The following is a 16,603-nucleotide window of genomic DNA, read 5'->3' as shown; positions in this document are numbered from 1 at the left end:
AATGGCAAAAGTGTTTCCTCAGATGATTGTTATAATGTTACACTGGTGTATTAAGATCGACAAAAGTTCACAAGCTCTTAACTGACAGTTTGTATATGGCTTTATATAATTTATTGTAGTTATTCAATGTGCTTTCATATAGTTTACATGACAAAACACTTCCGAAATGTAATTTATAACATGTTTGTTATTTCCCCCTCAGACTCTGAGTAATTTAGCTGTTTTGGACTGACTTTCACCACACTTTATTTTATTTTGGACAGCTTCATACACAGACGTTATATCATATTCCGCTGGATACTTTTACATGGAATAGTTCTGGATCCAACTCACATTTTTGTTTGTTTCTTTATGGATGGCATGGCTTTTGAAGGAACGTGATTTTTCATAAGTGTTTACAAACTCGTGGGAAACTCCAAACAAAGTTACTGTTCAAGAGAAGTTTAATTCCGAAGATGGATCAGCAGGCTGCTGGAGGGGAGGACCCAAATAAACCCCCCAAAAAGAAATCCAGTGAGGATGAGAGCAAAAACAAAAAACTGGTATGTATTATATTTCCAGGATTCATTTTGTTGGTGTTATTTCTTAGTTATGTAAAATTAAGTGTGAGATTTTTCAGCAACATAAGTGTCGCCGTGTGTTTGTAGAAGAAAATAATACATTTAAAACAAGCTGACACCAACTTCAGCAAAAACAAAGAAATGCCAAATGCCTATAACAACTCATTGTAGATGTCGGTGTCAGCTTGTAATTGTTAAAGTCATTGTTTACACACATTCATGAGGGACACAAAAGGCTCCCTTTTTGTGCAGTAACCATGACAAACAAATTTCCACACACTGCTTGGCTTTTCTACCTCTAGAGTCCATTCAGATACGTTTAGCAGTGAAGAATCTGACCAGTTTTGTTATATTGATCAACAAAGTTTCTCTCAAACTTGGGGCTTGTTTTCACAGCAAAAGGTTTAACAGCTCAGTCAGCACTCTCTGATGGAGCTGTTGAACCTATCGGTGTATTACGTTTCAGGACCCTGAACCTCGTGATAGTGTGCTGCTGTCGAAACACTGAGTTTCAGTAGGGTCTGGAGCCATGTTTGTGATAGTGCTGGACCTTGTGGATGGTTACACTTATCTCAAAAGCTTAGAACTAGTGAAACTAGAATTGTTTGTTTCAGTTCTTGCTGGCTGCCTTTTTGAAAGTTTTCTAACGTTGTTGAAAGTTTGCTGACTTGATGACCTCAGGGCAAAGAAAGGCCCATGTGATACATGATGAAGTTTTTTGTCTGTTGTCTATTGTTAGTGTCCAGCCTCAAGCTTATCAGCAGCGTCATGTGATTTTTAAGAAATAAAATGTTTAACTGTCAGTACTAGTAACGGAACAGTATGTTGGTAAGTGCATGTTAGGCATTTGTCAACTGTTTGATATAGAGCCAAGTATTTTAGTATTACTGTACTTTGTCATACCTGTGTCTTGCACAGCCTTCTCATATCTCATGCCACTTTTAGTGACCTAGGATTCATTTGCTTTTCTAAATATGTAATGCTGGTTGCTGGATGTAGGACAGTCTATTTCAAGGTGCCTCTTCATGCATGTATTAATTACTTGACAAGACTGCTCACTTCCCAAAAGTTGTGGCCTTGCCTGCTGACTTAACAAAGCTGTCTGAAGATCATTTAGTCATCTTGTTAGGTCTTGGGCAGAGCAAGAGCATATTTTTTTACAGCAGGGTACCAGATCAAGCGAGGTGAATGCGTGTCTGTGTAATCTGCATAGTCATAGTAACTTTTCTAAACCTTGTCTCCAGTTAAATGTCCTGTACCAGCTTCATAATGACAGCGCTCATTTGGGAGCTGCAGGAATCCATCCTTTTATGAGCTCCATTTGCTTTGTGGAATGTAAACCTTCGGAAGCCAGATGGAGACTTTCTGATTACCGTAGTTGAAGCTGTAGTTGAACGGTGCCCTAAAAGTAGTCTGGTAGGGATACTACAAACTAACTTTTTGTGACCCAGATTCTGAGGAATATGGGTATGTTCTAATACTTTATGACTAGTTGGTGTTTAGATCTGGCTGGGAAGTCTCCATGAGTGGAGCAGAGTGGAGCAGTTGAAAACACCCCACATTTTGTCTACTAATGAATGAAAGTGAAATACAGCCAAGTATGGTGACCCATACTCCGAATTTGTGCTCTGCATTTAAACAGCAACTCATTTTTATTTAAGAACCATGTTTTCACACTCTTGGAAAACCTGTATACCAGGATTTATGTATTTTAATATTCACTTTATAAAAGTTTGGGTATGGATAGTGAATTTTAATTAACAAATTTATTTATTTATTTGAAATAAAAGTCTCTTACATTAAGTAAGGCTGCATTTGATAAAAAACTGTAATAACAGTAATATTATGAAAAACGATTTTTAATATCTATTTTCTCTTTTACTATTTTTAAATATTTATTTATGTGATGATAAATCTTCATATTATTATTCTAATATGATAATTTGGTTGATCAATGTTGAAAACAATATTTTACTGTCACTTTTGATCAATTTTAATGCATACTTAGTGAAAAAAGTATTAATTTCTTTCCAAAAAAGAATCGTACTTCAAACTTTTGAACAGTAGTGTAAGGGTTTGTAGTTATATTGAGGTCTATGATGAGCTCTAAAAAATAATGAGTGGAAATCACTGAGAAATTGCTATTTGTGAGTGGAAATATACATTTAAAAATACATTTACAAATACATATCATAATCATTTTAAAATATATTGTCTCAGTTGGCTGCAAACAAGCAGCTTTGTCACAGTAGAAGTACCAGAAATATTCAGGGCCCCTTGTCAAAAAAAAAAAAAAAAAACATTAGCGGATGTTTAGGCTTCCACACACTCACCCCACGTTCTCAGACCTTAACACTGATGTCACTCTCCATTATACTAGTGATCTCGCAGTTGCCCATCCTGTGGCTGATTTAGTGCCAGGCATGTTCTCTGTTGCCTAACATTTCTGCATACATGAGAAGTCCAAAACATTTGCTGTTGCACAATGGCTTTCGGCAAAATTGAGGAAGTCATCGACCATAAGGGTGGTCAAGTTTAAGTTTCCAGGCTTTTTTGCTTTTTCTGAGCAACAAATAAGTCTCCAGAATCTATTATGGTAAAAGGCAGGGAATGCATGTGTTTGTTGAGTACAGTAGATGTATAACAGTGACATTGACATATTTGATTGTGGTTTATTGTATGATTTCATTGGAAAGTAGAGTATTTGTAAGAGAAAATCACATATGACAGCTTTAAGTAGGGTGGCACTTAAATGACAGGAGGGAAAGATAATACTTAATGTTACAAAGTTTAATGATTGGTAAGAGGAGATTCAGAGTGAAATAACTCTCTCTCTCTCTCTCTCTATGCTGTATTAAAAACAAAACAAGTTGTGGCTTGTTAAATTAGAATGATACACTCTAGATATTTAAGCAGTGAACTAAAGTCACACTTACAGTAACTTGTATCCACAAAGCAACCAGAAGTCATTCATTTTCAATGGGAGTTGGCAATTTGAATGACCGCTTTTGTTTGTAACAGAATGTAGGTGTGCCTAACAAGTCAACAATGCTGGGACAAGTAATTTTGCTGTATTTTTTTTTTTTTTCAGATATAATAAATGGTGTATGGAAAATCATGTTAGAAATTGTCAGCAGTACAAGCGAGTATGTGTTCTTGGTAATACTTTTTTCATACACTGTCAGTTGGGTGCACACAGGATAGTTCACTGGACATGCACAAGCGAGCTATTTAAAATTTGTTATTTCAAATTATGCTGTGCTATATTGTTCACTTTGTCATATTCATTCTATCTTCATTGTGTACTGTAGGTAAAATTGGAATTTCCTGGTCTTTATTGGAGAAAATATGATTTCCAGTAAACTAGGGCTGGGCGATATGGCAAAAAAAAGTTTGATTACATTTTTAGGTCAACTTGAAAATTTAACTACAACATGATTAAATTAACTTTTTCTTTATTAACCCTCTAGGTAACCCAATTTTGTCAACATGATGTAAATGTTAAAAAATTCACTTTCACGTTAAATATTTTGGCAAAAAAGATGCATGATCTTGTACAAACTTGTCTTATAATAGGGGTGCAATATATATCGGCCGATGATTAACGCGCATCTAGTCAGTACAGTCGGTTATCTACTCAGTGGTAAATTCCATCAGGTGCATGATTTCACAAAGAGCAGCTGTTACTACACAGAGCCGTTGTTAACTGACAAGCTGCACAAATCCAAGCTGATAATGTAAGTGGATTTGTGCAGCTTGTCAGTTAACAACGGCTCCGTGTAGTAACAGCTGCTCTATGTCATGGAATAACAATGAATATATATATATATATATATAGAATGCAGCATTTGTTTACAACTTTCAGATTGTGAGGGGTATCATGTATCCTCTGTTTGATACACAGCTTGGTACAAATAAAGACAAACACAGTTTGGGCACTTCAAGTTCTGCAGTATTTTTCCTACTCAATCTCGACACTCTAAAGTTTGTTATTCTGTTAGTTGGTTCTTTTTAATGCACCCAAATTGCAGTGTGGAATAATGTGACTTTTGCGTTTATGGTCTTAACTAGTCTTCTAGCTGGGTCTTGGTGAACCATGTGAAGTCATGGAAGTGGAATTCGCATTTTCTCAAAAGGCATTCCTGAGCAAAGACTGAATGGAAGTTTATTAAATTCCATTGCAAATGAATGAAACTCTTAAAATAGAATATAAGCCTGGCTGCTGTTATGTAAGATATCATAACGGAGCACAGATTAGTGCAGATGATCAGAGCAGCATTTCCTCGTACAGTCACGCTGTAAGTGACTAAAGTGAAGAACACTGTGTTTGTTGTGAAAGCCAGTGACCCTGAAAGGTGGTACCTGTTTTAATAAAGGAAGCACATAAAAAAATATGGGGGGTCTTGACTGTTTGTTTAAATAACTTGTGCATTTTTCTCATGAGAAAGTGAGATTTGCATAAAGGTATGATTAAAATAAATTTTACACACACACACACATATATATATATATATATACAGTACAGTGCAGACCAGAAGTTTGGACACACCTTCTCATTCAAAGAGTTTTCTTTATTTTCATGACTATGAAAATAGTAGATTCACACTGAAGGCATCAAAACTATGAATTAACACATGTGGAATTATATACATAACAAAAAAGTGTGAAACAACTGAAAATATGTCATATTCTAGGTTCTTCAAAGTAGCCACCTTTTGATTTGATTACTGCTTTGCACACTCTCTGCATTCTCTTGATGAGCTTCAAGAGGTAGTCACCTGAAATGATCTTCCAACAGTCTTGAAGGAGTTCCCAGAGATGCTTAGCACTTGTTGGCCCTTTTGACTTCTGTCTGCGGTCCAGCTCACCCCTAAACCATCTCGATTGGGTTCAGGCCCGGTGACTCTGGAGGACAGGTCATCTGGCGCAGCACCCCATCACTCTCCTTCTTGGTCAAATAGCCCTTGATGCCTTCAGTGTGACTCTTCTTCAGTGGTGGCTACTTTGAAGAACCTAGAATGACATATTTTCAGTTGTTTCACACTTTTTTGTTATGTATTTAATTCCACATGTGTTAATTCATAGTTTTGATGCCTTCAGTGTGAATCCACAATATTTATAGTCATGAAAATAAAGAAAACTCTTTGAATGAGAAAGTGTGTCCAAACTTTTGGTCTGTACTGTATATATATAGAGCATCACATTCCCGCCCACAGCCCGAGAGAGCTTTGGTGCCGGAAGTAAATTTCCCATTCATTTCCGTAATTTAAAGAGTTTTAGAGCACATCTGAGGATAACCAGCTACGGCTGAACTCATAAGCATATAACATATCATTTTGAGTGAAAAAATTAAGAGAAAAAAGTTACAAGACTATGTATATATTTTAATTTCGAGCGAAGGAACTACTCATCCCATAAACCATCACGCCTCACTTAAGGTGACTGAAGCCACAACCGCGAACGAGCCTTTGAGCAACTTCCAAATCTGACGACGGCCGCGCAAACTTTTTCCTCCAGTGAATTGTGTTTTTATATAGTGAATGTGCAGTAATAGCAGTTCTTTCAGTATTAATCGTGTAAATAAATTAGGCATTATGACTGCCTATGCATAGGGCCCGGGATCTTGTACAGCGCCCCTGGACAGTAGCATTATAAAATGCCTGATATGACTCATACCATATGAAGGCTACAGTAGCCTAGCTAAAGTGGACGATAATGCTAACTAACGTTACCATCCTCCCTGCAAAACTCACCAAAACTTTGTAGGTCTTGTCCCTCATGCTGGCCCTTACAAAAGCCACAAGCTGACCCTCGGACACGCTACACTCAACTAACGTTACATGACCCTATCTGAAGTGGTTTTCATCCCTTTGAACACTTTTGTTTTCCTCTCTGAAAAAAGCCATCATGGCAGCCAAGTAGACCATGATTGCACTGATAAGTCTACCATCCCAAAACGCAACACAGGTTTTAAATTTTTTTATTAATGATCTTCATTTGGTCTTCACGGACCTTCGCTGCGTTTAACCAGACGGTTAAACGGGCTCCACCAATCAGATACATCACTGTGGGATTGTGGGATTGTTCAGGATTGTGGGTAATGAAGTACTTATCCAAGACATCGTGAATAAAAGGTATTTAACTCAAAACAAGGTTAGTGCCCCATGAACCTTTGGCGTTTATTTGAGCATATACTATCGCTTAGTACAGCCGTAGCTGGTTTTAAGTATACCATGTATGGTTAAGTTTTTATGGCTTATACCCCAAATTTCAATGCAGAAATTGTATTTAATTTTTACTTTCTGCACTGGCTGTGGGCGGTACTGTGATGCTCTATAGTATCATGAAGTGGGTTGCGGTTTGATGACCACGGGAAAATGTGGGTCCCATGGCCAAACCATAACAAAAGTAACAACTCACTTTTGGGATTTTTTGCCAGCCAGTTCTCCCGAGCCAAATTAAAAACACTGACTAGTGTTGGTTTGGCCGTGACTTGTCAGTATGGCTGAAACGATTAGTCGACATTGTCGACAACATTGACAATAAAAATAATTGTTGACGCATATTTTTGTTGTCAAGTAGTCATTTGAGCTCATTTGACCAAATGTAAAGCCTGCAATAATGCAGTTTGACCAGTGTGCCGCTGTAGCACAAGACTGTAATACAGACTTACCCAATGCAATTCAAGAGAAGAAGACAAAGCACTTCAGAGCAAACGCAAAGCCACTAGAAGGCAAGTCTGCAACCTTTAGCCAAAAATGTGTAATGGCTAATGCTAATGATAAAGGAGACCAGAGCCCATTTTTTATGGATGTAGGATTCACTATGCTGAATAAACCGCTTTTTATAGGAAACAGTTTATCATTTAATGAATCAACAGCATATCGGCTAATCTCCAACATGTTTTACACTAAGTAATACTTTTGGATTGGACTACTTTTAGAGTTTACAACGTAAAGTATGGCATTTCATAAGAGAAGTCGCTGACTCTTTGTGACCGGTGGGATACAGTGTACAGCATTTCTTATTAATTCTTATGGTATCCGTAAACGGCGATTGAGTGTTGCATGATTCTGACTGAAATTCAATGATGTCAAGGCTGTACTGTGATTGGTTATTAAGACACTCGTGATCCAAGTTGACAGTTACACTTTCTCCAATAGTAAGTTATACAGACTCTCGTATCTCCCTATATTAAGACAATCTCTGGCAAACAGAGCAGAACCAGGCAGCAACCTTCAGGTCTCTTTCTTGAAACCAACACAGATGTGACTTAATCTGCAGTTTATCGACTGGCTGCTAGAGACTGGCTCCAAAAGGGAGTCAATCGAATAGACCCCCCATGTTAAAATTCTCAAATTTAAAGAAGAGAAAACAATTTTTACAGCCTGTTACAAAAATTGGTTTTAGGTTTTTTTTTTTTTTTGCCATTTGATTAATTTATTTTGTATGTATTTGCGTTTCAATCCCTTATAGCACTTGCTATTAAATTCTGTATATTATTATTTTTTAATTATTCGCTATGTAGTTGTTTAATTGTATACAATTAATTATTGTCCTAATGTATTCATTAGCTGCAGCAGAGCACTTCATGACTGATGTGTGACCCATTTAACAAAGTGCACTAAACTGTAAATCAAAAGTTTAACAAGAATTACATGTTAAGGGCACTATGAAATGTTTTATTTATTTTCACCATATGTTTTATTGTTACCAAATTCAGTTTTAGCATGTCTAATTATTAGAATGCATAAAACAACATTAATTTCAATTATTTTTTAATTGCTGAAAATTAAGTAAACTTTATTTATTTTTTATTTTTTAGCAAAAAAAAAAATGGGGATTTGCTATTAAAATTAAAACATGGAAGAAATGTTATATGATTATTCCTTAAAAAATAAAGTTTTTTTCATTTTAGTTGAAGTAGGCTTTGTACATTCTACTGATAAATAGCTTTCAAATCAAACCAGACTTTTAATTTGACGGGTTGCAGTGAATACATTTACAGTTCTGTGTATGTGATGTGACGGTAGTTTTACTCAAATCAAATGGTCAGATGCTCTTGAGGGAGATGTTGTTCATGTGTTAACGTCCTCTTTATTGAGACGGCAGATGCTGAAATCACCACGAGTGTCACGTGCTCCTCTGCACCATTCATTAACAGAGTCACGCAGAACATGCAGGATTCGTATTTAAATGTACTTTTGCGGCTTAATAGTTACAGATACTAGTCCATATCGCAATTTGATTTAAGTGTAATGACTTAGTTTTGATTAATTAATTCAAAATATGACATATTCCGTGAATTCTGTTTTTATGACTGGATTCCACAATTCCGTTCGCATTTTCAGCATCAGAGGAATCATAGGGCCCTAAACATAGTATTGGGGTTGTTTTTATTCAGACCAATGTGAAAATCAACCCATGTTTTTACCCTGCAAACTGGTGGATCAAAAAGAAGATAATGCAGAAAAACGGATCAAAAATCAGAAATACTTCTTATACGTTTTAAGAATTTGTCATACCATAACTTTAAAATCTTAGAAATCCCAAAACTTTACTTCTGGTTTTAAATTAGAATTCCATTATAATATTCCCTGCTGAAAACAAACAAACAATAGAGCCCCTCCCAAAGCATAATAGAAAATGTAATTGATTTAAGGGTTATAATGGGAATTATATTGGCTTTAATGTAAACTATAATGGTGTCTAATGGTGTTTAATGTGAACTGTTTGATGGAGTCTATGTAATCTGACAGATGAGAAACAATAGAACAACAGTAATTCCTATCGGAATAATGCTCCAAAAACACACAACAAAAAGGAATTTTGTAATTGTTTTAATGGAAACCATAATCGTTTCTGTGATTGGTTTCTGTTGTCTTTTTTTCAGCAGGTTACGATACCTATACTGTGCTGCACACTATTGACAATGTTCAAGCTGAAGGTTGACTTTGCAAGACAAAAATTGCAAATCAAATCGCAATCACAATATCTGTAAAAAAAAAAAAAAAAAAAATTTTTTGGGGATATTTTCCCCAAATTGCACAGCCCTAGTGTTAGGGATCTCAGAGAAACTAACAGGAAGTGGAACACATGTTAAGTGTCTCTGGACTCACAGGAAGCGAGGAAGGGGAAGTGCTTTAGTTACACTGGGGGAAGCACAGCCTGATCATTCTGACATCACCCTGTCAAACAGATGATTCTGGCAACACTTCAGCACTCACTTCATAATGCTCACATTGTCATATGACATGAGGCAGCCATATCAGTTGAATTGGAGCTCAGAATACTTCATGTTGTCAATTTTAAGGGGGTTCTCTGTCTTGAATCGATTACATGAGATGGCTCTCCAAAGAAAGCTGCTCACACTACCAATATTCCAGAGAAACATCAACATTGGCTCAGCTTTCCTGCATGAAATAACCAACACACCAAAGATTTTCCCACGTATAGCTCTTGGAAAGGGTTATTTCATGAGGACCCCTCCAGTATTTTGAAGTAGTGCTGCACGATATTGGGAAAAAATGACATAGCGATAGTTTATTTTTCAGCGACATATATTGCGATATGAAATCTAATCTAATTTTTTCTTAAAAACAAAAATGGGGTAAGCATACTTATATTCTCATTTTAAATGATTTAAACATCGACACCATCGTGCCAATTGATTAATATGTGCGAGGGAGAGAGAGCAAGACAGCACTCGTGTTGTTTGAAGACGGTGAGCGTGCGGCCGGGGGTCGCTCTCTCGCTCTCTCTCTCTCTCCCTCTCGCACGCTCTCCGCGAATCACATTCGTCAAGGGCCGGGGAGCAGCTGGCCCGTACAGTTAATGAATAACGGATCAACTACGACAGCCTACATCGCACATTCTGCGATGTGACTATCGTGGATTCGTATATCGCGATATCAATGCTTAAACGATACATCATGCAGCCCTATTTTGAAGTCATCAGTCATTTCTTGGTCGTGCTGCACAAAATAGGCATTTCCCCTGGATTATTTTTTTTTCAGATGCTAGCATGTTCACGTCATTCAAATGATTCTGTTAGTTTACATGTTAAGAACAGTGGAGCATTGTTTGATTGTACCATTCTCATATAAAAACTAACTTCTCACAGTTTTAGACTGATAAAATCAAGTTCTTCCTTACATTATCTCATTGAATATCTTGTTTCACTCAGGAACCAGTTTACAGAATTAAAATGATTTGTGGACTGTTTAATTTTGACTCTAAAATGTGGAATAGCACAAACCGTTTTGCCAGATGCATGTTTCAATGATGAAGAAAGAGATGAGACATAATTTTTTGAGGATCAGGACAACATTTATTATCTTGAAACATTGATCAGTCCATTAGCAAGTTGAAATCAAGCTCACTTTTCTTGTTTAAGAGGAAGGATCAAATAGGCCTACCTCTGTTTAGCATGCATTTTTCTTTCAATAATTTACTGTAAAGTAAAAGGATTGTTGTTCCTTTAAGGGTATTATAATAACACTGAATATGATTACCTTCCTCCCACATATAATTATTTGTGCATTCATCAAACCGCATTCGCCCTTAATTAATGGTAGGTTTTGTTTTTATTGTATGGATTTCCCAAAGCAGCAGTGTGATTTCTGTCATTTTTTTATGTCTGATGTTTGAGGTTAAAATGTCAGTGTCTCTCATGAGGTTTGTAGCTTGATTCAACAGGTTCATTGTGCTACATGCTTTGCAATAGTCAGTGATTTACACAAAAATTGTTGACAAGTTCCCATGACACATAAAGAGTGACCTTGGTTGGTCATGTGATGTGGTGAGAGGACAGCTCGGCACATAATATAGTCCTTGTTTCAACAGCAAAGTTATCTTTCATCTCTGGAGTCTATTCAGCTTTAGTCACTCTGCACATTTCTAAATTAAATCTAAGCTTAAGCCACAAGGCACACCAGAAACAATTACATTATCTGCGTTGATGAAACCAGTTATACACCGTTGACATCAGAACTAGAAATTGCAGTCTTTTTCAGGAATATTCAGGACAAAGTGCAGCACGTAAGCCATGTTGTAATGTGATAGTTCAGGGTATCCTAAATTGGGTTTTGTGAGGGAACTGCAGAGAGTTTGTGAGCTGGTAAAGCTTATTATTAATTAAATCATATAAAATGTAAAACCGTAAAAAAAAAAAGAACTCCTAAATATGAAATATTTTATGTTAGCCAGTCAGGTTCCATAAGATGTTTGTATAGTGGAGGGAAAAACTCATCATCCTCTGACATTTCCATCAATGTTTAAAAGATCTAGTTATATAATAATCATAACATATGATAGTTACACAGATATGGTTTCTATTGTAGCATAGAGCTAAGTAAAAAATTCCTTTAAAAAAATTCACTCTTTGTGTTCATTTGAAAAATAAATTAATGTGGGTCTGGAGTGACCTGAGGGTATTTACAGACAGACTTTTAATTTTTAGTTGAACATTAAAACTAGGGATGTCCCGATCCGATCCACGTCATCGGTATCGTGCAGATACTGGCTCAGAACACTAGATTGGAGATCAGAGGGAGAAAAAAAATATGATCTGATACCTATCTAACACAAATCATGGTTTGTGTTTAAATGCTGCGACATCCAGTTAAGAGCGCAGCCTGTTACGTGATAACAGTAGTAGCCAATTATAGTCGCATGAGTATGAGAGTTAGCTAACTTACAGAATAGCCATGTCACCGGTGTGGAAGTATTTTAACCCTAAAGAGGAAAAAAGTCCAATGGTCGAATGCCAAATTTGCAACGCAATGAGTGGAAGGGGTGTGTGATATGAATATTTTTGATCGTGGACGATAAAAATGTCTCCACGATCTACTTTTGAAGAAAGTTTGTTTACTATGCTGAAGCGCACATTCTATCAGCTGCAGTTCTGGCGCCATGGAATGATTTTACTGCAACAGCCGACATATCTAGTACCATAGGCATAGGTATTTATGTCTATGTCCAGTAACGCCGCTCCCACACAGAGTATGCAGTAGGACACCAACTCCCAGGGGGGCACCATACCAGTTGCTCAAAAAAAACAAAAAAACTTTTGTTTTATATGTATATTAAAATGCGTTTCACGGTGAAGACAGTAGACAGGCGAAGCACACGTGACGCGCCATTTCCGCAGCCGCGCTCGCAGTGTTGCCAACTTCTTTCAGTTGAAAGTAGCTAAACCCCGCCAGAAAAGTCGCTAAATGTCGCTAGATGACTTCATACGCTAATTAGCATATTCATGACATAACTGCATCGCATTGTCTTGCTGCCTCCCTGTGCTCACGTTATGCATTTTTAATGCAGCCAAATTCTCAATAAAACGGTTTTTATTATTATATTTTAATGTTTCTGTAGTCAGACAATGGAATGAATATTATAATGACTGAAAGGCGGTCCATTAAGACTACATAACCAGCTCTCAAATTTTTTTAATCTGCACTAAAATCCTATTTACGACATTGTCTAATGAAATCAAATACACATACGATTAAGACAATGGTTGTGCTGTGATTTTGGCTATACTAGAATTTAAAATAGAATTAGAAGCAACAGAATATCTTTTTTTTTTTTTTTACTGAAAGTGATGCTCCTCTCTGCGCTCGCTGATCCAAAGAGAGATGTGTGCGCTGGGAAAGCAAGAACCTCACGCTTGTACGGCAGTACTGGAAAGTCTCAGAGACTAAATAAGGTTTGTCCAAGAAAGTCGCTAGACTTGTCACTAGTCGCTGTTTTGGAAAAAAGTCGCAAAGGGGGTCTAAAAAGTCGCTAAATCTATTGACAAAGTCGCCAAGTTGTCAACACTGCACGCTCGCTCTCTTCTAATGCTGTGTCTGACTCCAAATTATCAAAACTGATGGACAACTTTGTCCGGTAAAAGACAACAGTAGTCCGGCGCCGAGATAAGAAAAAGAAAAAAGCCCAAAATGAGGCCCGCCGCATCTGCCTTAATATCCTCTTAGAGTTTCAATGTTCCGTTTAATTCATTTAATTCAAATATCCACTTAATCGTTCTTTTTTGGCCACCTTTTTGCAATAGAAATACTAGCCTCTATAATTTCTTCAACAAAAACATGTGGACATCACAACCCTTACAAAAACTAATCCTTGTTTTCATTGAAGTAAAATTTTCTTGTGTGTCATTTCTGAATGCTTGAGACTATAAAATTAACTGTATTAGTAAAATTGTAACTTGTAAATAATACCATTTTATTACAATTTAGTTCTTTACTTTTATATTTTATTATAGGTCTATTTTGACCCCTATAGTAGGTGTTTTTTTTTTTGGAATGGGGACACAACAATGCAATTCTGCTTAGGGCACCCATTTGGCCAGCAGTGGCCCTGCATACATTAACATCCCCTGAGCACACTCAAAGCATGTGCATTACTGATTACAGAACTAAGTTATGTTTTGTGTCCAAAAACACAAGGTTTATGTATAGCCTCAGTTGGTTATGTCTAAAATGAAAGTAAACAACTGATATTAACAGATGCATGTCTGTATATTAGATGTGTGCAAGTCTTAAAGGAACAGTAGGCTACATGCTGCCACTGTAATTAAAGGGATAGTTCACCCTAAAATTTAATTTCTGTCATTGTTTATTCACTCACATGTTGTCTCAAACCCACAGTATATTAATTTCTTTCTTGTGCTGCACATAAAAAAGAAGATATTTTGAGGAAACTGATAACCATACAGTTGCTGGTCCACATTAATTTTGGTAGTAGGGGGAAAATACTCTGGAAGTCACTTTGAACCAGCAACTGTTTGGTTTTCCACCTTCTTCAAAATAGTGTTTATGTTTAGCAGAAGAAGAAAACTCATTCAGGTTTAAAACAATTTTTGTATGGGTACATGAAGATATAAAAAACAAAACACTAACCTATTTTATTTTTTGGGTGAATTATTCCAACGCCAAACACAAAGTGAAATATCACTCAATACTCTGGGATCAATGTATATTGTGTTTTATTTTTACTCGTTCATTCAATTTTTTTAAATGGTCCTGCTAAATACTATTGTACCTGAAAATAAAACATTGTTTATTTTTATTTGTGTATTATGTGTATTTGTAATGTGTATCTTTGTTAGATTTTTTTTATAATTTTTTTTTATAACAAAGATAAAATAATGACAAAGATATTTATCTTCTCCCACTTTGGCCTAAATATCCACACTATCCATACTGCCATACCTTTTCATATTTTGTTACCTTAATGTAACAAGCTTTGTCTTTGTTATAGGGATATTAGTTTGGCTATAGCGCTCAAGCAGATTGCAAAATAGAAAAACTAACATGACAAATAATCATGATAAAATCATGATATTTATAAACTTTTTTTTTTTTTTTTGTCATTTTTGCCATATCGCCCACCCGAGCAAACAAATACACCCTACCCATCCCCCCAACCATCACCAAACCATGCTGCTGTTAAAATTGTTTTAACTTTAAACCTGTTGGTAGCTTTAAGTACTGAAGTACCTGTATTTTTATTTCTTTTTGTAATGTTTGAATAAAGCGTGGGAAGTTTTTCTTAATCAACTGTTGTTGTGGACTACTGGAGAAGTATTTATTCTCCATTTGAGTGAGATATTTTTAGGATGTTTTTAAAATAAATGCATTTATTTTATTATTAGTACTAGTATTAGTTCAAGAAGAAAAAAATATCGGATTGATATCGGAATCTGCAAATAGCCAAAGCTGCGGCATCGGTATCAGTATCGGAAGTGAAAAAGTGGTATCGGGACATCCCTAATTAAAACTTTCAGATCAAGGTTTTTCAAATCATGGGAAACAAGTTTAGTCTAAGTGTGTCTAAACTCGTGACTGGCGGTGTACATGAGTGTTCTATTAATACAGAATTTAAAGCTAATACTTGAGTATGACATTATCATACACAGGAACTCATGTATAGGAACAGGATATTGGTTATGGTGGCTCCAACCAATGATGGACTCAGATCACTGTTTATAACTGGGGCACTATATGATAATGGTCTGATTAACTCTAAATGTTTATAACTTAACTACATGCAATAGTGAAGCAACTTGTCATTCTAGAGACCAGTAACAGGATAGAAAAGACATGGACAAAGGTTGAAAGAAAACGGGGAGGAGACCGAAAAGAGAAAGTGACTTGAGGGTGGTTGAGTGCAACGGATTGTTATTTCACATGAATTTGAGTTGCACACCAACAATGACATCACCGTTTCACTTACTGAAGTGAAAGAGCGAGTTGACGCAGACTCTGTGTCTGTTTAGGGTAGAACCACAGAAAGCCAAACACCGGAAAGAGCTTAAGTCTGTATATCATTAGACAGATTACATCTGCAGGCCCTGCCTTATCTGGCCATGCTCAGATAAGCCACGGATTGAAAATGAAGTCAAAGAGTCACCACCCCTTCTGCTGGATGTTCCCACTTTGCTCATTGCGAAAATGATGATGTACTGTAGTCGCAAACACAGATCTATGAGGCCTGCTGCAGTATCTCTGAAGAGATGCGAACAGACTCATCTGGCTTCACGCCAGACTCCCCAGCAGGGCCGACACAGTGCCAGCCTCTGCAAACTATGTTGTGCTGCCTTCTCATGGAAAATTGATGGCCGTTTGTCAATTTCATATTAGCTAATATGCGTTGGAGATAACATCACAGCTAAATGTGCATTTCCGCATACTAATGCCAACGTTTAAAGCAGGGGGATTGGATTACAGTTGTTTTCCATGGCCATTTTCACTTAAGTGAGCTCTCAGTACAGGGATATTGCACATCAGTAAGCATCAGGGGGGGGGGGGGTGCACCAATAATATAAAAGACACTAATGTTCAATAAATAATTAAGTTTATTATTTCTAATAGACTTGGATAGTGGAAATTGTGGCATTAAATGATCCTGTCAGGGATAGATGCATTTAAACAGGTTGCACTGTGTACTTTTGCCATAAATATGTTTATTAAATCCTTAGATCATTATGCAGTTATTTACAAATGATTCATCATTTATGATATTTGTCTGCTCCTTGGTCG

General features: G+C 36.5%; 1 protein-coding gene across 1 annotated transcript in view; it reads left to right on the top strand.

Annotated features, from left to right (window-relative positions):
- The first annotated feature begins 206 nt into the window (after nucleotides 1-206).
- The window catches only part of LOC113081215 (protein diaphanous homolog 2-like), a 122,737-nt gene continuing 106,340 nt past the window's right edge, over nucleotides 207-16,603 (top strand). The window contains exon 1 of the mRNA XM_026253296.1: nucleotides 207-542. Coding sequence (XP_026109081.1) covers nucleotides 456-542 — 87 coding nt within the window. The 5' untranslated portion in view covers nucleotides 207-455. The remainder of the gene's footprint in view (nucleotides 543-16,603) is intronic.

Source organism: Carassius auratus, unplaced genomic scaffold (genome assembly GCF_003368295.1).
Source record: "Carassius auratus strain Wakin unplaced genomic scaffold, ASM336829v1 scaf_tig00033419, whole genome shotgun sequence".
NCBI classification, from domain to species: Eukaryota; Metazoa; Chordata; class Actinopteri; order Cypriniformes; family Cyprinidae; genus Carassius; species Carassius auratus.
This window is presented reverse-complemented; position numbering and strand designations above follow the sequence as displayed.